Below are 23,684 nucleotides of genomic sequence, written 5' to 3' on the forward strand. Positions count from 1 at the left end.
GACGCTGCGATTATTATGTTTTCCTCTTGTGACAGAGACCGCATGGCCCACGTAATCTAAAATATTGATTATCTGTCCCATTACAGAGAAACTTTGCTGACCTCTACCCTAGGGGTGGTGGGTGGGAGAGGAGGAAGGGTGAGGTGGTGATCTTCAGAAGATGCTGGTGGTTCTGTGAGCTACCTTCAGCACATGCTTCAATCAAGTCTGCTTTCTATACCACTTCCTTTATCCTTTTTTTCCCCCAGCATTTTAGGGGTTCGTGGTTCTCTCCAACTGCACTTAAACACAGACAGACACCTTTAAGACTAACACAATAATGCTTTGAAATAGCTGGAAATGCGGCCCACACACAACCAACTAAAAGCTGTGGGAGATGACTCCCTTCAGGCCTCTTGGTTGGCAAAGCAAAGTATCTTGGAATCTTCCAAACATGGCGCACCATCCAAACGAGTTACAAATTATTTTCTCTGGCTACAAACTGCAGTTTCTCATAAATGGGTGAGTGTGTCTGCCTGAATGCATAATGTCAAAATATCCCTTATATGGCATCCATCTTATTTAGAGGGTTTTGGGGTGAAAAAGTTGTTGTATCAAAAATTCCAGTTCTCCCAAAAGTGATAAGGCTTTAAAGAGCTGCCACGGCGAAGATCATTAACTGAACAGTGGCCTCTGCCACATCTGGATGAGCAGGTGGGGAGAACAGGGGTGCATGTTCAACAGAACATGAGACAAAATCCGACCCATAAGCGCCTAGGGGCAGCCAGAGGAGCTGAGAGGCATCCAGGAGGGACAACACGTCCCGCCCCAGTCAAGGCCAACACAGAGCCATTTCCCTACACTGGGGGAGGCTGTGGGGGGAGCACAGTTATCAGGGGCCCACTGTCCCCCCTCAAGAGACCCTGGGTGAGCACACAGCCACCTACCCACCAGAGACGGGGCCAAACACACACCATTTCTGTTCATTCCTCAAGGAAAACCCAAATCCAGGCAAATATCCTGGGTGTGTGGTTTTAGCTGAAAGTGACGATAACGGGCATGGGAGGAAGCAAACGGAAGGCTCCTGCGCTCCTGCCACGACACCCAGGATCTGCGTACCAGACGAAAAGAGAGGGCATGTGGGGGGGTGGGGGTAGCAAAAGGGCCAGTGACACTCTGGGAGCAAATCCCTGCGCAGGCCTGAGGTGCTAAGGGAAGGGCAGAGGAGCTCCTTGGAGTGGCTATGGTCATTCCGTCAATCAGCAATCATTAACTGAGCACCTACTGTATGCCAGGCAGTGTGCACAGCCATGAACAAACCAAACTTTGTCCCCATTCTTGTGGAATTTCCAGTCTGGGGGTGCGGGGTGGTGGTGGAAATAATTAGACAGAGATCCGAACGGTGAAAAGGGGCCAGCTCTGCCAAGAACCTGAGGGAGGGCATTCCTGGCAGAGGGAACTGAAGGTACAAGGCCCCGAGGCCAGCTTAACCTCAAGGTGTTCTTTATAAAGAGAAAAATGTACAGAGGCACAATGAATTGAGAAATGAGGTAGAGGGGTGGACAGAGAAATAAAGACAAGACAAAAGAATATAGAAGGGAAAAGGTAGAAGAAACCAAGTGTTATAAACTGGAAGAAAAGGAGGAAAATTCATGGAAGAGGCTGGGGAAGAAAGCCGTTGGCTACAAAAAAGGAACTAAAGTATCACATGTACACAGGGCAGGACGGGAGATGGAGGCACCTGGGAAACAGGCCCAGGCTTCCTTTGCCGGTGAATGGTTCTACTTGTCTCCACGTGCACGGGCCTGGTGTTTTTGCTAGCTTTGTATGTGTACAGTTCTTATTTCCCCAGGGGGATTACAAACTTCTCAAAGATAGATTCGGTACCTTATACTGTTTTCTTTCTGCACAGCACTTCCCACAATACTTTGTACCTGATGGGCTCATTCACTATTCTTTGAATAAATGGTTGGATGGATGGATGGATAAAGGGTGGGTGGACAGAAGGATGGCTGAGTGGGTGGATGGATATATACTGGGCAGGTGGGTAGACGGATGGATGGATGGATGTATAATGTATGGATGGATGGATGAGTGAATGGATGGATGGGTGGATGGATGGATTCTCAAACTGGAATGTTTTCTGAAATTATCTAGTTGTTTATATTTTACTCAGGTCTGATAACTAATTTGCACACACAGACACATGCCCATGCGGAGTACATAAAATTGAACCTGCATGCTCCCTTATCTTAGAGAACATTATGGACACTCAGGTTTTTCTCAATCAAGGAATGACAAGTTGGTACCCCTAATCTAAGAGGTTTAGTAAGAGGTAGGGATTACCTGCTACTTAGCCAAAAAAAAACAGGTGATTGAGCTTGACACACCAATGCATAGATAAACCATAACAGGGAGATGATACAAAAGAAAATAGGGGGTAGGAAAAGGAGTAGGGAAGTGTGGCAAGATTGCTAATGGTCACCAGTCTTCAAGTTCTGCTCTTTCCAGGGACAAAGCTGTCCTGCATCTCCCAGCCTTTGTAGGTGTGGCCACACGTGTGAGCTCTGGCCAGGGGAATGTGGATGGGAATGACGTGCACCGCTCCTAGACCTGACCCACGGAAACCTTCCCTGCAATCCTTCCCCATCCACTGGCTGAAAAGAGAGGACACCAAGCAGGTAAAGGAGAGAAGAGCCACAAAACAGAGGCATCCGGGTCCCTGGATGACTGGCCGACGGCTGAACAACAAGCCACTGAGATTTGGGGGTGGTTTGTTACAGCAGCAGGCGTTATTTATCCTGATCAATAGAGAAGAAAAATGGGAGATAAGAAGTAGAGACTCTTTCTTCACACAGAAAGCTCTAGAAGAAGGGGATCTCAATTAAGTGGACTCTGGGATGCCAACTGCTAGGACAGTGGCCAGGGACATGAAATAATTATCTTTGTGACGCCAGTCTGGAAGGAGGGGAAAGCGTCACTGAAGGGTAATGTACCCCAGAAAAAAAAGGCAGCTGAAGTCAAGCCACTGGGCATGGGGTCAAACATTTCACAGTAACGGAGGAAGGGCAAAAAAGAAAGAGGTTTGATTAGAACTTCATCTTGAAAAATAATTTAACAAGGCTTGGTAACTCTTCTCCAATTCTTAGAATGATAAAGAATGTTTTCTTTTACTTTTCACATTTTTTTTCTCAACAAAATAGTCTAAAGGCATGACTGGACATCCTTTCTCCACATTTGACTTTTTTGGCCCTAGGGTTCAGAGACGATCAGTTTTTACAAAAAGTTCAAGGGTTTAATCACCGTTTCCACGGGCTTCTCTTAATCCCCTGAAATTCAAATCATTGTCTCTCATGAGTTCAGACCCAGGTCAGATTTACTCACTGATGGGTGGATTTGGGATTAGCTAGTATTCCCTAAGCAACTGCCAGATGCAAGACGGCCATTACCAACTTCACACCAAGGAAGGATTCCCAAGTGTCTCTTCCCTTTGTTCCCACAAGGACCTGCCACATGAGACCTCTGGGATTCCAGGTTGCCACCTCCTACCTCCAGGGACCTAAAGAAGTGGGCTCTTCCAAGGGGCAAACCCTCTGTGGAATTTACAGCTTCAACTTGACTTCAGGGCACTTTGCTGACATGAAGCCAGGTTGGAGCAGCCCACACTCCTGGGGAGTCCCCAGCCTGCCGTTTTCTCTGATTCCCAGCCATCCACTATATATCCCACTACTGTTTTGCTAGCCGACTCAGTTTAGTGATGTTCATGGTGAAACTGTCACAGTGGGTTGGAAGTTTTTGCTCCAAATCCAAACAAAGAGAAGAAAAACAAGAGCAAAAGGAAAGAAGGTTTAAATAAAAAAAAAAAAAAAAAAAAAAAAAAAGGAAAGGAAAAGAAAAGAAACTTAGAGAAATACTGAATGTTCTGGTTAAGCATGCTCTGGTTAAGCAAACAGTTCCCCAGGTTTTCTTAACATATAAGGAAACCCAACAGCTACAAAAATTTTCCCAGCTACAGAAAATAGCCCCCTTCAGATTTCCTTTCTTATATTCACAGGACTCTGTGCAAGGGCAGGCTCCTGCCATCTGCAGGTGTCAAAGGGCCTGGCGAAGGCCCTGGCGGGAAGTCGGCTGGACAGAATGCTGGATATCTGGAAGCTTCTTATCCTTGCACCTTGCCCGGGCTTGGGAGGTGGCTCTCTTTCTGCAGTCCCTCCTCGTGCCTCTAATCAAAGAGGAAATGGAGGGCGAGCAAATACTCTTCCTGGAACCAATGGTGGGTTCTTCTCACCGTTCAGGACTCAGCCCTGACGTCCCCTCTCAGAGAAGCCTTTCCTAACTGTCCTCTCTGGTCCCCTCCCTCCTGCCCAGCCACTCTGCATCCTGTCCCCCAGTTTGCAGCCTTCCTAGAAGGCATCAGCGTCTGAAATGAGCTGGTTCACACTAGCAGGCAAGCTCCACGGGGAAGGGACTTTTCTGTCTCATTCACCGATGGGTCCCAAGCACGCAGACGAGTGTGGGGCACACTGTAGATGCACAACAAATGTTTGTTGAATGAAATTGGATTCTTCAGTTAAAAGCATTTGAGAAGATATTTGGTGCAGGATCTATATTTTCTAAACAGTACAACTCTACACTCGGTTTGTTCAAACACCACGGTTGCATGGAGCTTTGAATAGGAAGTGAGATACAGTGGGTTGGTATAGGTTAGAGTGAAATAGTGACACATCCCAAAGTAATTTGGGCAGAGAATGAAGAATATATTTACAGCCACCCCCCCCCACCTCCCCCGAGGAGCTGGGGGAAGGTGCAGAAGTGTTGGACTTCCTCACCTGGACTGGTGTTGATGTTGTCACAAACACTGGGACTGGCGGTTTGATGTGCCAAGCCCTCTATCATGGGACTTACCCTTGTGGGGCTCGTTACTGCAAAGGAGAGGCTAAACTTGCATATAATTGTGCCTAAGAGTCTCCCCCTGAGTACCTCTTTGTGTTGCCCAGATGTGGCCCTCTCTCTCTCTGAGCCACCTCGGCAGGTAAATTCACTGCCCTCCCGACTCCCGGGGGGTGTAAATCTCCCTGACAACGCAGAGTATGACTCCCGGGGATGAATGTGGACCCGGCATCGTGGGACTGAGAGTATCTTCTTGACCAAAAGGGGGATGCAAAATGAGACGAAATAGTTCCAGTGGCTGAGAGATTTCAAATGGAGTCGAGAGGTCACTCTGGTGGACATTCTTATGCACTATATAGATAACACCTTTTAGGCTTTAATGTATTGGAATAGCTAGAAGTAAATACCTGAAACTACCAAACTCCAACCCAGCAGTCTAGACTCCTGAAGACAATTATATAATAATGTAGATTACAAGGGATGACAGTGTGATTGTGAAGGCCTTGTGGATCACACTCCCTTTGTCTAGTGTGTGGATGGATGGGTAGAAAAGTGGGGACAAAAACTAAATGACAAATAGGGTGGGATGGGGGAGAGATGGTTTGGGTGTTCTTTTTTTTACTTTTAATTTTATTCTCATTCTGATTTTTTCTGATGTAAGGAAAATGTTCAGAAATAGACTGTGGTGATGAATGCATAACTATATGATCGTACTGTGAACAGCTGATTGTATATCATGGATGATTGTATGGTATGTGAATATATTTCAATAAAACTGAATTTAAAAAAAAAAAAGCATTTGAGAAGAAATGTTTGTTTTGTTAAAAACACACTATTGCTTTCTAGGATAGACCTTATCTCCAGGAGTTTCTTTACATAAAAAGTTATACGAGGTGGGTTTTCTTTTTTTTTTTTTCTTATAAGTGAGCCAATGAATGCAACTCTTGTGCAAAGGAGCATGAAAGATCTAGGGTCGCTGTGAGGAATACAATGAAACAATTGTGTGAAATACTTGGCACAGTGGCTGGTATGTTGTGAGTACTCAGTGGATACCGGCTAGTAACATTAACTCATACTGAGCTTGTGGTCAACTAAATTCTGTCTTTTCCACACATCCCGCTATAAGTCCACGTCTTCCATTTCCAGTTTTTAATTTTTAAAGATGTTTCTGATTTTTTACAATGTTTCTGTTACAATTCATCGTGTTCTGTTCTGCCAAAAAAATATTTTGTCATTCATCAGACTATTCTTCCTGGCTTTGTATTATTTTTGAATGTGATCAGCGTGCCTAGAGGGGACTTGTGAAAATCATTAATAAAAATGTTAACCAGAACGGAACAAGGGTAGAGTCCTGTGGCACCCCACTAGAGACCTCTCTGCAGGCTGGCTGTCAGTGGTGTCAGGAAATCAGCCTCCCTTGTTTCATCACTCGAATGGTTATAAACATTTAATCACATTCTCAATGATCACATCTTGTTATTAGAAACAATGCGGAAATTTTTGTCAATGGTTTGCTAAAATTCAGATACAGCTACAGCTACAGCTACAGAATTCCTCTAATCTATCAATCCTGTACTCCTATCAAGAAGTAGAAGGCATCTGTTGGGTGGGATTTGTTCTAAATGAACCCATATTGGCTTCCAGAGATCACCCTTTTATTTTCTCAAAGAACGATCCTGTTAGAAACTGCAGCAGTAACATATAGGCCCCAGATCTCAGCGGCTGACAACTGCAAAGGTTTATTGCTTCCACTGTATGTCCACTGAGGGTCAGCTGATCTTTTTCTCTACATCAGACTTTACCAAGGAACCAGGCTGAAGCAGCAGCCCCCTCTCAGTGACATGCCAGCCTCATGGCACAGAGAATAGAAAAACAGAGGCCCTCGCGATGGCTCATACAGCTTCTGCCAGAAGTGAACCGTGTTTCTTTTGCTCACACTCCACTGGTCAAAACGAGCCACAAGGCCAGACTGCCATCCAGGGGCAGGTGCACACAGGAAGGTAGGGTAGGGCCCTGGTGGGAGAGACAGGCTATTTGAACAATCCCATCCACCACTACGTCAAGGTGGAACTCACCTCCCAGCCCTTCAGAAAATCGGAATACTCTCCCAATGCCAGTCTTATGCTATAGTTCCCGGAATTATCACAGTAATAATGGTTCAGTCATCTCATATATCAGATTTCCAAGACCCTGAAGCATAACTTGGATGTCTAAGGGAGACCCTGACCTGCTGGATGGATACATATAGGGGTTACGGTGCAGATAGGCCCAGCAGATGAATGACATTCCATTTCTCCACCCAGTTTCTGGACCAGAGACCCCAGACTCACCCTCGCCCCTCTCCCTCAACTCATCACCAGATCCAATAGCCTCTCCCTCTGAAATGTCTCTGAGCCCTGGCCCCTCGTGTCCACCTCTACTGGCAACGCTGTAATTTAGGCTCAAATCACCTCTCCCCTGGATTCATGAAATCAATTCCTAACTGAACTCCTGCCTCTGCTTCCCACACCCCTTCAGTCCATCCTCCACCAGCTGGATGAAGGAGCTTTTCAAATTCAAGGATAACCGTATCCCCCTCCCCCTTTTTCCATTGAGATGAAATTTATAAACATAAACTTGAAGTATACAAATTCAGTGGCATTTAGTACATCTAAAGTGTTGTGCAGCTACCACATCTATCAAGTTCCAAAACATTTTCATCACCCCAAAAGGAAACCCCATACCCACTAAGTGGTCACTCCCCATTCCTCTGCCCCACACCCCCACACCTCCTGGCAACCACAAATCTACACTCTGTCTCCATGGACTTGCCTATCTGGACATCTCATATAAATGGAAAGATACAATATATGGTCTTTTTTCTCTGGCTTCTTTCACTCAGCATAATCTTTTCAAGGTTCATTCATTCTGCAGCCTGTATCAGACCTTCATTCCTTTTTATGGCTGAATAATATTCCACTGTATGGACAGACCACAGTTTGTTTATCTATTCATCAGTAGCTGGGCATATGGGTTGTTTCTACCTTCAGGCAATTGTGAACAACGCTGCTATGGACACTGCCCTCTCTGGTTTTTTTTGGTAAACGTTCAATGACATATCCTTACCTACAGACTAAAAGTCAAACTCTTTAGAGGAAGACGTAAGTTAGTGGTTAAGGCCAGGGCTTTCCCACCAGCCTCTCGGATCGGAAGCCGGGACCCACCACTGTCCGTGCGGCCTCTGGCTAGCACCCCCACCTCTTGGAGCCTTTGTTTCCTCACCGGCAAAAGGGACATAATATTAGCCCCACTCATAGGCTGCTGAGAGGATTAAATGAAATAACGGTGTGGAAAACACTTAGTACAGAGTCTGGCACACAGTAAGTGCTCAGTAAACGACAAATGACACTAAACTCACAGTTTTACTATTACAAAATTGGATGTGACACAACCCCACTGTAACGGCTTCCATTCTAGCCCTCCTCGTCTTGTCCCTCCAGCATTTTTGTGCTGCTGGCCTGTGCTTTGATAGCTCCAAGCACTTTCATGGGTTGGGGCTGCCACACAGGGTCCTGTGCTGGAAACGCTCTCCTTCCCAGGGGTTAAACGCGTGCGGCTCTACGCATGGCGTCTGGGTTTGAATCCCAGCTCTGCAGCTTCCCTGCTGCACCCCTGCCCCGAGCGCAGGGCCTGCCTCAGTGGGTCCTGTTAGAACGCGTGCCTGAAGGAATTATGCTGTAAGATCCTTTTTAAATGTGCCTCCTTCAGCTTCCGGGAGCTCAGGGCGTCCCTCCCTCCTCTGCCCTCCCAGCGCCGCGTACTCACCTCCTCGCCGCCATTTTCCCGGGGTGCTCCTCACGCCCGCGGGGCCGCAGCTCCCGCACGAAGAGGGGCTCCAGATGGAGCGATTAGAGGGCGCGGCCCGCAGGTGAAGGAGGGGAAGCCGGGCGGCCCTGACCAGCGTTTCCCGGGCCGCCGGCTCCCACCGCATCCCGGCGCCGCTCTCCGGGGCCGCCCCCATAGCTTAGGCCTCGTCTCCGCCTTCCCGTCCTGCCATTTTCCAGTTTAAGTCACCAGTATCCTTTGGGGTAAATTTGCCTTCTTGGCCCACCCAGTACTTCGGCCCCCTTTTTGCTGGTAACAGGGAAAGCTTCCCTTGGGAGGCCAGCCCGGCACTGCACGGGGTCTCGGTGAGGCCCTCAATTAAGGGGTCCCGCTTTCATCGAGGTGAGGCCACGTGACCTAAACAGGCCAATCAGGCCCTCTAGCCAGGGAAGGGCACGTGCCTTGTCCTGACCAACCAGATCATGCCCAGCCTGTGAGGCCATGTGACCTAACCCAGCCAATCAGGCCCTCTAGCCAGAAGTGTGCCTATGACCCGGTCAGCCAATCAGACACTCCATCTGACCTTACCTGGCCAATCAGGTCCTGTTGGGGGAGTGGGGAATAGATTTGTTTATTGAGCCAAATTAGCACTTATTGAAGTCAGTTGGAGCAGATTGGATTCCTTTAGCCCTAGCTCCTTGGATCCTTGCAGTGGCTGTGCTGAATCTCTTCCCTTTCCCTTCCAGGTCCAGTTTCCACTTTGCTCCACCTTGCTCTGTTTTGCCAGTGGGCAGCATTAGCCTGAGGTCTCAAGGTGGGAGTAGAGAGGGGTTGCGGGTTTATTTCCCCAGCTCCCTCCCTGCTGGGTCGCATCATGGCTGAGTTCTGTGACTGAAGCCCAGGGCTCCTGTTGGGTGCTCCTCTTCCGGAGCGACCCTCCCTGGGCCCTTCCACCTGGTGGCTGGTCCACCGGCTCTGCACATCCCTTTCAGATCCCTTAGCTCAGCTGTAGGGGGTTGAAATAGTCCCCTCCAAATTCATTCCCACCCAGAACCTCAGCATGTGGCCTTATTTGGAAATAGGGACTTTCCAGACGTAATTGCTAAGATGAGGTCCTCCTGGATTGGGGTGGTGTCCTTCTAAGAAGAGGAGGGACACACAGAGACACAGGGAGGAGGACCTGTGAAGCGGAGGCAGAGATTGGAGTGATGTGTCCAAGAAGCCAAGAAACACTGAGGATTGTCAGAGCCCCCGAAGCTGGGCAGAGATAAGGAAGGTTCTTCCCTAGAGCCCTCAAGGGAGCGTGGCCCTGCCAACACCTTGATTTCAGACTTCAGGACTCCCGAATTGTAAAAGAAGAAATTTCTGTTGCTTTAAGCCACCCAGTTTGTCAGTTTATGGTAATTTGTTTAGGCAGCCCTGGAAAACTAACATGCCTGTCTACACCTCTGCAAACAGTCCCTTCAAGTAACCTGCCTTAGTTTCCCCACTTAAGAGGGCTCATTCCTGCTGGAACCCTGACTAACACAGTGTGGGTCTTTTCCAAGTCCCTCCATCTCAGTTCTGAGAACAACTCCATATCCTTCCTATTAATTCCTTTATTTCATTTTCCTTTTGTTTTATTTTATTTCAGTTCATTTATTTTTTGCTAATATAAACCCAAGTCCACTTTTGTTGCCTATAACTTGTATTAGTCATAGTTCTCCAGAGGAACAGAACCAACAGGTGACAGAGATAGAAATTCTTCTTTCTGCCTGCTGACATCATCAGTTCTCCCTTTAAGGCCTTCATCTGATTGGATGAGACATCTCCCGTTGCTGAAGGCAGTCTTCTCTGCTGATTGTAGATGAAATCAGCTGTAGATGCAATCAACTGACTAGTGATTTAAATCCATGAAATATCTTCATGGTAACAATCAGGACAGTGCTTCCTTAACAGAACAACTAACAGCATAATCTAGCTGAGGTGACACTGGAACTTAACCATCACATCACCCAAGAATCCAGCTGACACTCATACATTCCACCTGCTATGGCCAAACATCCTAAGGCAGCCAGCTTCCAGCTCTGTGGCATCACTACTTGCCGTCATCTTCCCCCTCATCACACATCTCCACAGAGGTATGGTCTGCCAGCAAGTCAATAAGCACCTGTGTTCACCCAGGTGGAGTTACCCCCACCACAAGCAGCTTCTCACCTCCGTATATATTTTTTTACCAGTAAGACCACATTGTGCACAATCAGAGCCATCGTTCATATGCCAGAGCATATAGTTGGGGGCAGTGTAGTGTGGGGGTTGAGAGTATGAATTCTGGAAGTTGGGTTTCCAGGCTTTGCATCCTGCCTCCTCTATTTCTAGCTGTGTGAGATTAGACAAGCTGCTTAGCCTCTCTGTGCCTCAGTTTCCTTATCGGTAAAATAGGGATCTTCCTCCTAGGGTTATGAGAATTAAATGTGTTTATTTGTGAAAAGCATGTAGAAGAGGGTCTGGCACATGGAAAGTAATATATAAGTCTTAGCCACCATTATTTATCATCATTGTCTTTTTCATCATTGTCATCATCGTCATCATATTGATCCAATATCCAGTAGAGAAATCGGTGATAATTGTAGCTTGGGAAATGGTGGAAGAATGGAACTGGTTAGGGTGCTGTCCATCACCCCCACAACCCCACCCCAAAGCAGAGAAAACCCCTGGAATCTGAGTGCCAATACCATCAAGTTCTTCCATCTGAAAAAGGACTATGCAAAAAAGTGCCAATTTCCTTCCAAGACTACTGAGAAACTACTGAGGAAGCAGTCTCCAGGTTGCTTCACTGAGGGAGCAGAACTTTTTCAGGCCCTCTGGGGAGAAGGCCTGAGATTGAAAAGCTCCAGAACCCTCCTCCCTTGGGCCAAGAGGGGCAAGCTCTGATCCACTGCCCAGTGGCACTTCCGAAGGGCTGCAGCCACAGGAAGAACGGAATCATGGGAGAGAGCAAGGGGGCAGGCAGCTTGCCCATTGGGAACCACGGGCCCTCTCGGACGCCCCTTTACTCTAGCCACAGTACCTGGTTCTACAGGGCGTCACCAGCTCCACATGGGTGACAGGACGGCCGTCACCTTAGTCCCCACCTGACACCTCCCACTTCCAGGGGCTTCTCAGGTGCTGCAGTGTGGCTCTCCTGCAGGAACCTGCTTGGCCCTTGTGCATGTGAAACCTGGGGGTGTGGAGGTGACCTTCACGGGCTGCCCAACCAATGGGGACAGCAGCCCATGGACAGATATCTCTCCTTCCCTTCTGGGGGGCCGTTCTGAGGCCCCGAGTCCTGAGACACCTCAGAAAGGCCCCTAGGATAGAGCATTGGTTGCTAAGGCAACCTCAAATTGGCGCACCCGCCTTCCCCACCCCCTTGCCTTTGCCCCCTCCCCTGGGACCCAAGCAAACCATGTGCTCAGAACCTTCATCTCAAGCTCTGCTTTAGGGCGAAGCCAGCTGTGATGGGTTGAGTTGTGTTTACCCAAAAAATATGTTGGAGTCCTAACCCCTGGTACCTGTAAAGGTGACCTTGTGTGGAAATAGGGTCGTTGCAGGTGGAATTAGTTAAATTGGGATGAGGCCATGTCGGAGTGGGTGGGCCATAATCCAATGTGAGCAGGTGGGAGGAAACAGACAGACAGACAGACACAGGCAAGAAGGCCACGTGCAGATGGAGACAGAGATTGGAGAGATGCAGCCACCAGCCAAGGAAAGCCCCAGAAGCTGGAAGAGGCCGGATGCCCGAGCCTCACGTTTTGGACCTCGGGCCCCTGGAAGTGAGGGACGATGCATTTCTGTTGCTTGAGGCCACCAAGGTTGTGGTTGTTGGTTACGGCAGCTACAGGAAAGCAATACACCAGGCTTTCTCCCCGGATCCCGCATCTTTCGCCATCTTCACACACACACACACACACACACACACACACAGTGTGTTGTGTTCCCTTTCGCTTCAGAACACAACCCAAACCACATCCACGGGGAAAGGTTTTTCCAAATGATAACCACGATGAACCAAATGAAGCAGAACCCATTCCCCCAGGGAAGAGTCGAATCTTCTATGGCCGTCGGTGACACCCTAGGACTGGGAGGTGGTGGGCGTCTAATCTGCTGGGAGAGGGAGGTTCCTGGCGGAGGAGGATGGGGGGGAGTCTGGCTGCTGAGCCCTAGACGTGTGGCCCTAAATTACAGTATTTTCCCTCTCCGTGGCGAGATGAATGCAGCCTCAGACAGATGCTGCCCCGCAGCTGTTTGTGGCCGGGCCCGTGGCAGGCCGGTGACTTTGAAACGGGGGGACTGGAATGGAGTCTGACAAAGGCGCCCCTGTGCTGGAGGGAGCTCGATGTGAGCCCGCAAAGGCCGAGCAGCAGGAGTTTGCACAGCTGTGGCTGGAGGCAAACCTGGACTTTTAGCTGACCTGGCCCTGTGGCTGTGAGCAGTAAACCCGACACTTTCCAGATGTACGGCACCCTCCCTTTGGCACCGTCCACAAACATTTTGTCCCCCCACATGCTCACCGGGCCGCTCACAGCTCGGGTCTGTGAAGGCTGCTTTGTGCGGAGAGCCCCGGGGCTCCCCTGCGAGCCCCACAGCCAGACCTCAAGGTGCGTTCCCCAGGCGGAGCTGGGAAATTCATTACATGGATTTCAAACCAGCTCAAGTTCAAAGGCGACTCCCGGACGGCTGCTTACTCCGGACCCCTATATTATTCATGCCTGGCTCCAGGTCGCGAGGTGGGTGGGTGGGTCACGGGGATGCTAACCGTGCTTGTCAGAAGGTTCTTTTTAGCCCAAACTCTTGGTGCACCCCGAGATCCCCAGCCCCAGCCGAGGGGAGGCTCAGGAGGGGTTTAGGGACCTGGTTGCCTCTCGCTCAGTCTCACTCGGGGCTGCTGCAGGGGGCTCACACACGCAGCTCCATTCGCCCTGAAAACTGCTCTGCTCATTAGCCCTACCTGGGGGGTGAGAGGGAGATGTGCCAGGGACCCATGCCCAGGAGTGACGGGGATGGGGTGGCAGGGACAACTAGAGCAGGAGGTGGCTGGCTCCTTTGGCTCCTCCCCAGCCTTGGCCCTGCTCTGGGGTCTTCTTCTCTGAATCCAAACAGCCAGAAGAGGCCGGGCAGGGCCCCCAGCTCCAAGAGGATGGGGTTTCTCCGCCAGGCTCAGATGAAAAAGAAGCCCTTGGCCTTACTGGGCTTGCGGGTGAGCTGCTGGGAGGGTGAGATGAGGTGACTGTGGGAAAGCCCTCTGCAGAGTGGAGAACACTGACTCATGGGGTGGTGTCCTCCTGGGACAAAGCTGAGGACGCCGGGGACACTCTCCCACTCAGGGGTATGGCAACGACAGCCCCAGGCCCAGTGGAGCAGCTCCTCTGCCCTTTCCTGCCCTTCAAAAGGCTTCACTGAGCCCCCTACGTGCGCCGTCCCACAGGTGCTGGGTGTAGAACAGAATTTCTTTTTATTTTTCCTCAAGAGGTGGTGTCTTAGTTTCCACCAAGGACCACAAACTGGGGGGCTTAAAATAACAGAAATGTATCATCTCACAGTGTCCAGATTCCTCTGTCTTACAACTAACCCAGTTTGGCCCATCTTAACCAATCATATCTTCAAAGATCCTGTTTCCAAATAGGATCACATTCATGGAACTGGGGCTCAGAACATCAACCTGTCTTCTGGAAGGACACAGTCCCACCCATAAAAGGTGGTATGTGCATGGTGTTTTGATCATCTTCTTCGTTTTTATTGGGGTATAATCTTCACACAGTAAAGCGCACACATCTTATATATGTTTCAGATATGCACACACCAGGTCCTCACATGCCCCTCACCCCAGAGGGCCCCCTCGTGCCTCTACCCAGTCGATACACCCCAGCAGCCACTACACAGACTGTCAGCCTCATTGATTACTTTTGCCTAAAGACACATTAAGATGTTCATCTCTTTTTGCCTAAAAATGAAGATGTAGAATATCTTAGTAAAATACACTTGCATCATGTCACATGTGCTCTTTTGTTTCTGGCTTTTTTTGCTCAACAGAATATTCTTGAGATTGACTTGTGTTGTTGGATGTTATAGTTTGTTCTTTTTCATGGCTGTATAGTATTCTTTTATAGGGATGTACCACAATTTATTTATCCATTCTTTTCCTGATGGATGTTTGGGTTATTCTCAGGTTTGGGTTATTATGAATAAAGCTGCAACGGCCTTCTTATACATGTCTAAGAGATTTTTTCTAATCTAGTCTCTTACTTTGCAGTATCTATCGTATATGTATCTATCTGTCATCTATCCATCTATTCTCTATCAACTATCCAGCTATTACCTATCTATATATCTATCATCTATCCAGTTATCACTTGTCTATATCTATCTATCTTTTTTTTTTTTTCCTTCTGCCAGGGTTTGTTCCTCCTCTAGGTCACCCTATGGTGGATTTCAATTTGTCACTCAGGCTTCACTCAAATGTCCCTCTTCACAGAGGTCTCCTCTGACCACCTCTAAGAAGTAGCTTTATAGTCTATATAACTCTTGCCAATGTTGGAAAATGTCTCTTATTTACTTATTTTCTCTTTCTCCTCCACCAGAATTTTTCCTCTTTACCCTCTTACTATTTTTCCCTTTATTCAGATCGTCCACTCCCGTTTCTCTTCTCCCCCTCAGGAAAACATTCTAATGTGCCTATTTAGTATCTTTTTATTTGTATGTGTTTTTGCAAAATATGTACTGCTGTATTGTGTGCATATTATTTTTAAGGTATGCAAAAGGTGTTATTGTGTTACATATACCTTATGTCATTATATTTCTTACATTTTCCATTTGATACTATATTTTAACGTACATCAGTGTGCTTGGTCAACATCTAATTTGTTGCTTCTAAGTGTGGAGAATCTTCTATGGTATATATCCACCAATGATTTACATATGTACCTGCCAGAGATGGACAGCCAGGTGTCCTCTAACTCTTAATCATGACAACCCAAAAGAAGTTGCAGTAAACATCCTTGTCCATGTCACCTCACAAACCTATGTGAACATTTCTTTGGGATACACGGTACACTCAGAAGTGGGATTGGCAATAGGCTATAAGAAGTCTCAATTTGAGTAGACAGTGTCAGAAGGCTTTCTAGAATGGCTTTACCAATCTACTTTCCTACCATTGACCCAGAATTTAAGTCCTATGAGAACAGGACTGATATCTACCTATATCTACCTTACTTTTACTGTATCTTAGGACACTCAGTGCCTGACATGTCTATCTGTATATCTGTCTTGATCTATCAGTCAATCCCTTTATATCCTGAGGTCACTTATAAATGAGCAAGGCCACTCCTCTTTGGCTCTTTCTTCCTTATCCTCAGCACTAAATGTTTTGGGGCTCACCCTGTGCGAGGTTCTGTGCTAAACATTCCACCAGCATTATCTCCTTGAACCCTCACGATACGCACATGAGGTAGGGCTTTTTCTTCTAGAGATGAAAGCAGCTCAGAGAGGTTAAGCAACAGGCCCAAGATCCCACGGCTCAGCAGTGGAGGCAAGATTTGAACCCAGATCTCCTTCAAGGCAAGGCTCGGGCTCTCAGCTGTGACAACAGGTAGAGAATGAGATGGCTGGGCTGATGGCAATATCTCCCTCTGCTACTTCACAGTTACAAAGTATTTTCAAATCCATTGTATCAGTTTCCTATTGTTGCTTCAACAAATCACCACAATCTCAGTGGCTTAAAAAAAAATAAAACCTACAAATCTGTTATCTTGTGATTCAGGAGGTCAGAAGTTTGACAGGTTTCTTTGGGCTAAGACCAAGGAGTTGGCAGGACTGGGTTCCTTTTGGAAGCTCTGGGGGAGGGTGTTTTCTTGCCTTTTCCAGCTTCTAGAAGACACCTACATTCCTTGGCTCTGGCCCCTTCCTCCACCTTCAGAGCCAGTAGCCATGGGTTGCATCTTTCTCATTTGCCTCTCTCTGGCTCTCTCTTCTGTGGTCACATCTTCCATTAGTCTGCCTACCACAACCATTATTTAGAGATACCACCACTCTGGTTAAGTAGAAACAAACTCTCTTGGGCCAGGACTTGAATTCATGTCCTCTGGATCCAGGTTTAGTGCTTTCCTGCCACTCATGATGCCTCCCAATCTAGCACTATCAGTCACAGAAATGTGATGCAATCAAAGTTTGACATATTAACTTCTTTACCTGGTTTTCTCCTAGTACAGCTTCAGGGAAGGGTTGTTCTAGCAGAAAAAGCAGAGAGGAACAAAAGAAGTTAATTTTTTACTTTTGAGCCTCAAAAACTGCGGTTTGGGCTTAAACCGGAGACTGGATGTTTTAGTCCAATCCCCTCTGTACCTTGCGCAAGAGGGGATAAAAATTCCCCAGGCAAGAGAGCAAGACAGAGAAAGGGGAAATAGAGACAAACTAGTGAGGGTATCAGAGAATGGCCTACTGCTGACCTCGTCTACTCATCCCAGAGTCAAAATGCTGGGAGACCTGAGCCCAGCTTTCTAGAATTTTCCAATGCCAGCCTGTACAGTGTCAGAAACGCAATACTGTGAGGAGTGCGGGTGCAGGTCCAGATTCTTTCCCACCGAGTTCCCATGGCCCGAGTTTGGCAAGAGCACATCTGAGAGCCCCAGTGCAACTCTCCCCCCTCCCCTCCGCATGGGTCCTGGAAGTGCTGAGTTAGGGCTGGCAGAGCAGGAGGCCTTACAGGCAAGATGGAGAATCAAGAGGGGACCCCAAGACTGTGGGGACCAGCAGCCAGAGTCCACAGGGGGGGGTTCAGGCATCGTGGCAAATGTCAGGGGCTCCCTGCCCAAAACCTAGGGGCACTATAAGCCTCCTATGCTTAAGATCCAACCCATTAAGGAATGGCAAGGGGAAACCTTGAATTGGCCCAGAACACTCTGATTTTAACAAATTTACCCTAAATCGAACAAGATTATGTTTTGCCTCTGGCCAGATTATGGGCTTAATATAGAAATTGAGCTACAGAAAAATAAAAGTATTTTGGGGAGGGGGTGTAGGAGTGGTGGAATGCATGAGTTTGTGAGCCAGAAGTTCTTACCTGCTTAAGATAATATCGAACTAATTGTATATGTAAGTGCTGAGCAGATTTGGACTTCAGGGGTAAAGGAGAGAAGGTGGTTGTGCTGGATTGCAAAAGTTGCCCCAATTCTTCATCCCCGCTGCAGAGCCATACCCTTCACTTTACAACTTGGTACTGTTTCCCCCCTGCAGCTCTGGACTTTCCTGCGTGTCTTGCTTTGGGCATTGGAAATGAGGCAGATGCAATGGTGTGGCAGTTCTGAGTCAAGGCCTCAAGGGGCCTTGCAGGCTTCTACTTGCTCTCTTGCACTTCTGCTATCACCATGAGAGGATGCTCAGGGCAAACCTTGACAACCCAACTAAGGTCAGCATGGATCAGCCAACAGCCAGCCAACCCCCAGGCATGTGAGTGAGTCCAGTCAAGATTCACGGAGGCGAGATCCACAGAGCCAAGATCCACTGAGCCAAGATCTGCACAGCCAAGATCAGCCGAACTGAGGTCAGCGAAGATGAGATCAGCCGAGCTGAGATCAGCTGAGCTGGGATCAGCTCAGTCAAGACCCACTGAACCAAGATCTGTCCAGTCAAGATCTGCCAAGCCAAGATCTGCTGAGCCAAGATCCGCCCAGCCGAGATCAGCAGAGAACAGCTGAGCTGAGATCAGCCCAGTCAAGAGCCACTGAGCTGAGATCAGCTCACCCAAGATCAGCAGAGCTGAGATCTGCCCAGACACTCAATCAGTGACTCCTTGCTTCGTATGTGTGAGCAGCAAACTGAGGTTATTTGTGGCTGTTTGTCACATGGCATCATTGTGGCAACAGATAACTGATACAGCGGTATTAGGGAAAGCTCCCACAGACAGATGGGACTTCCCTGAATTATGTCTGGGTCAAGACTTTGCTCAAGAAATAATCAAAACTTCTGAACATTAAACTGATTTGCCCCAGTGTAGTCCTTTGTCTTCACCTTATTCAAAACTGCCTATTTGGATTCAAATATCTTTAGTAAATTATGCATCCTGACTACAAAAGGAAACAGAGGACCGCCATTTCATCCTGGCAGAGAGCAGCCTGAGGGAAGCTGCTGGTTGCTAGTCTTGCTGTAATTCAGAGCTAAACTTCTTGCTGATCTTACACCACCACGGAGCCAGCATCTTTGTGAAAATAGGGTGAGGCTGGAGGAGCCAGAAACTCACCAGACCTAATAAACTGTCAGCAGGCGACCCCTCAGGACAGCACGGCCCAACACAGTCCATCCCGGTGCCAAGAGACTGGGCTGCTGTCCCTGCCTCAGTCACCACGGACGAGCACTCCAGTGACCGGTTGTGATGTCGCTGACAGCCTGGACTTTAAAAGTGAGGGTGAGACTCTGTGGTCAGGGTGTTTGACAGATGCAGCCCAATTAAACTCTGAGGTGCTTTGAAATGACAGCTGTGGAGACGACCTCCAACAAGTCAATCCATGTGCACAAGGATGTGCTTGCACACACGTGCACACACATGCTCATGTTCACACACACGCACCCACACGTGCATGTTCACGCATACGCAGGCAATTTACACACTGACACGCCACAAATGATATTTCCGTTTCAAAACCAAGGTGTTTCAAGAGTGAGATAAACCACTGAGACTTTGGAAAAACGGTGGCCCAGCAGAAGATTGCCATCACCCATGTAACCCCAACATCTATTTGCCAGGCACTTACTGCTTGCTGACTTTCTAAAAATAATTTCTTTGACAGTAATAAAAGTACCTGATACTTACCTGCACACAGGCCTCTGGCTGCCAGGAGCCCTTCTGAGCACTTCACATTGGCCGCACCTATTTAATCCTCACAACAGCCCCAGGAAGGGCCGTTACTGCCCCCAGGTTACAGATGGGGAAACTGAGGAACAGGGAGATTCGGTTACAGAAGTTCACACAGGGCCAAAGACAGTGCTCCGAACCACCCTGATATTACTCTGAAGGCACTTTTGGGGGAGGCAACGGGGTGGAAGACTGTGGCTCTGCTCCCCCAGCTCCTGCCAGTCCGTGCAAGTCAGGCAGGCGGAGAGGAGCAGCTGGGCCTCCAGGACGGGCGAGGGCAGAGGCAGAGGAGTAGCTGCCATGGCCTCCCCCCAGGCAGGCCCTTGGGGGTGGAGCCTCATCTCACCCCCAGGGGTCTCCTGCCCCCGGCTCCCGCCATCCCCCTAAGTGGGGTCTCCCCTCCTCGCTGACCCACGTGCTGTTGGCAGCTGGGTCTCCCCTGGGTCTGGGCTCCTCTGTTGGGTTCCCAGCCTTGGGGCCCAGGTGATTCCAGGGCACAGGGCTGGGCATTCAAGCCGGGGAGAGGGGGAGCCTAGGATGGAGGGGTCAGCCCCCCACCAAGGCACACGCAGCGCTCCCCTCCTGGGAGAATCAGGCGAGTTCTTACAGGACAATGACAAATGCAAGGAGCTGGGGCTCAGAGCCCTGAGAAGACAAAGCCCTTGCTCTTCGGGACCCTCCCATTGGCTCCACTGCTTTGGAATACGTGGCATCTGCTCCCTGCTTTTCACACACGGCTCAAATCTGCTTCCCTTTTGTTATTTTCTTCTCTCCTCTACCCAATGATAGGGACAAGCAATTGGCAAACAAAGGACAGGAAAGGAAAGAGAGAAGCCTTTCCTATCCCTGCCCCTCACGCTGGCCATGGAGCATTTCTCATTTTGTGAATTACTGTTTGCTCCTGTGTTCCTTTATCCATTTAAACGCTGACCATGTGGTCAGAGGCCAGGACTTCTGGTAGGGGCTGGGTGCAATGGTGCACTCGGAGTAGATGTCAGAGCCCTCACAACGCCCTCCAAGGCCCGACAAGGTTTGGCGCCACCCTTTCCCACCCAGGCCCGCTCTCTGGTTCTGCCACGCTGGCCCTGCTGCTGGCGCTTGAACACGCCATGCACATCCCTGCCTCGGGGCCTTTGCACACACTGTCCCGCGGGCTGGAACATTCCCTCCCCAGGCCTCTGGTGACTTGTTCCCTCACCTCCTTCCAGTCTTTGCTCCAACGTCACCTTCCCCGTGAGGCCTTCGCCCCACCCTGTTGGAATTTCAACTCACATTCCCACCCCACCCAGCCTCCCATCCCAGTTACCTTGTTCTACTTTTTTCCTATGTAACTTATCAGTTTCTAACATACATATTATTTACTTTACTTATTTGCTGTGTTTAGTGCTTCCTGTTTATCTGTTCCTCTTAGCACATAAACCCCACAAGGCCAGGAATTTTTATCTGCCTTACTCACAGCACTGGACTTATTAGTGCTCCATTAATACGTGTTGACTGTGGAATGAATGACCCACACAGGCTCCCCAGCCTCCAAAAGTTCCAGGTCTGGCGGGAAAGACTGATAATAGGAAGAAACACGCCCAGCCCGGTGCGGTGTTATAATACAGATACATCAAAACGGGGTGGGAATGCACAGGAGGGCACCCCCTGGCCCTGGCCACGCTGCCTTTGGAAAATGAAATTCAATGTCAACTGCCTATAAGGCTAGGAGAAAAATGCTTCCCAAGGTGTGGCGGTCGCACCCTGATTTCAGATCCCAGGGGCCCAGACCAAAGTTTTCCCAGAGCTAGTGACTCGGGGAGTCTTGCTAGTGTATGGAGAAAGTGAAGACTCCAATGCAAGAGTTTTCCTCATCTGTAAGATGGGCATGATGGCTAAGGCAGGAGGATTAAACAAGAGAGTGCGGCTAAAGCTCTACCCTGTTCCTGGTGCACGGGGAGCAATGTGGTTCTAGAATCTATGTGAGGGAGGTGTAGAGGCTGCAAACTGATTAGGAAAAGGGACAGGAAATCAAGTTTATGCACTGTGTTAGCCTCCTGTGGCTGCTGTAACAAATTCCCACAAATTTAGAGGCTTAAAGCAACACTCATTTACTCTCCTGAGGTTCTGGAAGAAGTCTGAAGTGGGCCTAATGGGGCTAAAACGAAGGTGTCGGCAGAGCTGCCTCCCTTCTGGAGGCTCCAGGGGAGACCTGTGCAGCCTCTCCAGCCCGTGGCCCCTTCCTGTGTCTTCCAGGCTGGCAGCGCAGCGTCTTCACCCTCTCTCTGACTCGGACCCTTCTGCTTCCCCCTCTCACTTATAAGGACCCCTGTGATTGCACTAGACCCCCGTCCCCATAATCCAGGACCATCCCCCCATTGCAAAACGTGTAACAGTTGCATCTCCAAAGCCCCTCCGCTGTGGAGCTCCCGTATCCACGGGGTCCAGGAATTAGAGGTGGCCGTCTTTTGGGGGGGTCACTACTTAGACCCCACACATAGCAAGCCCAGGGTTGATACTTGGGTTTATGTGGGTGGCTTGGGAGGTGCAAGTGAAGGGAAGGTTCTCCTTGTAGCCATCACCAAGTAAGTTCTCATTAAACGTTTGCTGTCATTGTTACTGATGTTCTTATTGAGTGACGCAGGGAGCACTGAGCTAACCCTCTACCGAGGGACAGACCTACAGATGGAGATGGAGAGACACGCACCAGCACACTGCAAAAAAACCAGGAAGGCCTCTGAAGATGCTTTGCCAGGGCTGGCCCATTAGTGATCCATCCACAGGGAAAACAACAAGCACAGGAGGTGGAAAGACGGACGTTGAGCCAAGCTGTGGGCTCAGGATGATCTTGGGGACATTTTCATCAGGGCTGTGCTGAAGTGTGTACGGCGAAGGTTGGCCCTGCCCAGAGGATCAGAAATATGCAGAGTCCCAGCCGTCCTCCGGCCCAGAGGGTCCCAGGAGGCTCTCGCCCCACCCCTGCCAGGACCCAGGGCACACGGGCCTGGAAATGCCATCCTGTGTCTGAGAGACAAATACCCTAGTTAATGATTTAAAGAAAGCTGAGCTTTCATTGACAAAGAATGAATTATTTCTATATCTGCGAGGTGCACTGTGCAGGCCCGGCTTAACCTGTTTTGTTCCCAGGACTCTGTGGCTCCCACAGGCTGATCCCCCTGTCCACCCAGGAGCTCCTGGAGACCTGGGAAGGGGGTGACCACGGTGATCTCTTTCTTCGTTCCTCTGCTCAACTCCCATCCCCACCATTTCCTGCCCCATCTCCTCTTCAAGAAAGAACGGGCCCACCTGTTCTTTTAAACCCACCTGTTTCGAGTGCAGCCATTTGCACATGGGAGGCCCATGCTGAGGCAGCGAGCTTCAGGTTCTGGTGTGTTCATCAGGATTCTGCTGAACGGTGGGGCTGGAGGCTTGTGGGGCCGGCACCACCCAGAGCGGCTCCTGCTGACCAGCTGCTGGGCCTGCTCTCGCCTCTGAAAAGGGAAGGGGTGTGTCTGATTTGCCACCCCCACCCCCACCCCACCCCCGGTTTTCAAATTAATTGCTGCCCAGAGGTTCATAGAAATAGGCACACATGGGTGCACAAGTTTGTATGCAGACTTACAAACTTGTAAGGGGAGGCAGCGAGCTGAGCACGGAGAAACCCGTGACTCACGCTGAACGTCTCTGCTCCACCTCTTTCTTCCCTTGGCCTCCGCGGCCCAGGGGTCAGCAGGCCCTGTCCACTCTCCCTCCTACCTGCAGCTTGAACCTGCCCCCACTCCACTCCCTGGACCTCCACTGTCGCTCATACCTCTCACCTGGAGATTGCGGGAGCCCCAGCTCTTCCCCCTGCCCCCAATTCCTCTCCTCTACCATGTGCCAGGCATCTGCCAAACCTAACAGGTATTAACTGTTAATCCTCAAAACAATCCTATCATGTAGATAGTGATATTATCCCCATTTTATAGACAAGCAAACTGAGGCACAGAGAGTGTGTGAGGGCTGACCCAAGATCCCACACAGGAAAGGGACAGAGCCAGGATTCGAACCTGAGCTGTTTCCAAGACCCAGGCCCTAATCACTAGCCTATAGTACCCACTTCTTAGTCCACCATCATAGCCTTTTTTTTTTTTTAAGACAGAAAATCTGTTCATATCAATTCCCTACT

General features: G+C 49.2%; 1 protein-coding gene across 1 annotated transcript in view; it reads right to left on the reverse strand.

Moving 5' to 3' along the window:
• The window catches only part of RFLNA (refilin A), a 62,019-nt gene extending 39,028 nt beyond the window's left edge, over positions 1-22,991 (reverse strand). Inside the window, exon 1 of the mRNA XM_037816604.1 lies at positions 22,841-22,991. Coding sequence (XP_037672532.1) covers positions 22,841-22,867 — 27 coding nt within the window. The 5' untranslated portion in view covers positions 22,868-22,991. The remainder of the gene's footprint in view (positions 1-22,840) is intronic.
• Between the last annotated feature and the right edge of the window lie 693 nt (positions 22,992-23,684).

The sequence above is a fragment of the Choloepus didactylus genome, chromosome 23 (genome assembly GCF_015220235.1).
Source record: "Choloepus didactylus isolate mChoDid1 chromosome 23, mChoDid1.pri, whole genome shotgun sequence".
NCBI classification, from domain to species: domain Eukaryota; kingdom Metazoa; phylum Chordata; class Mammalia; order Pilosa; family Megalonychidae; genus Choloepus; species Choloepus didactylus.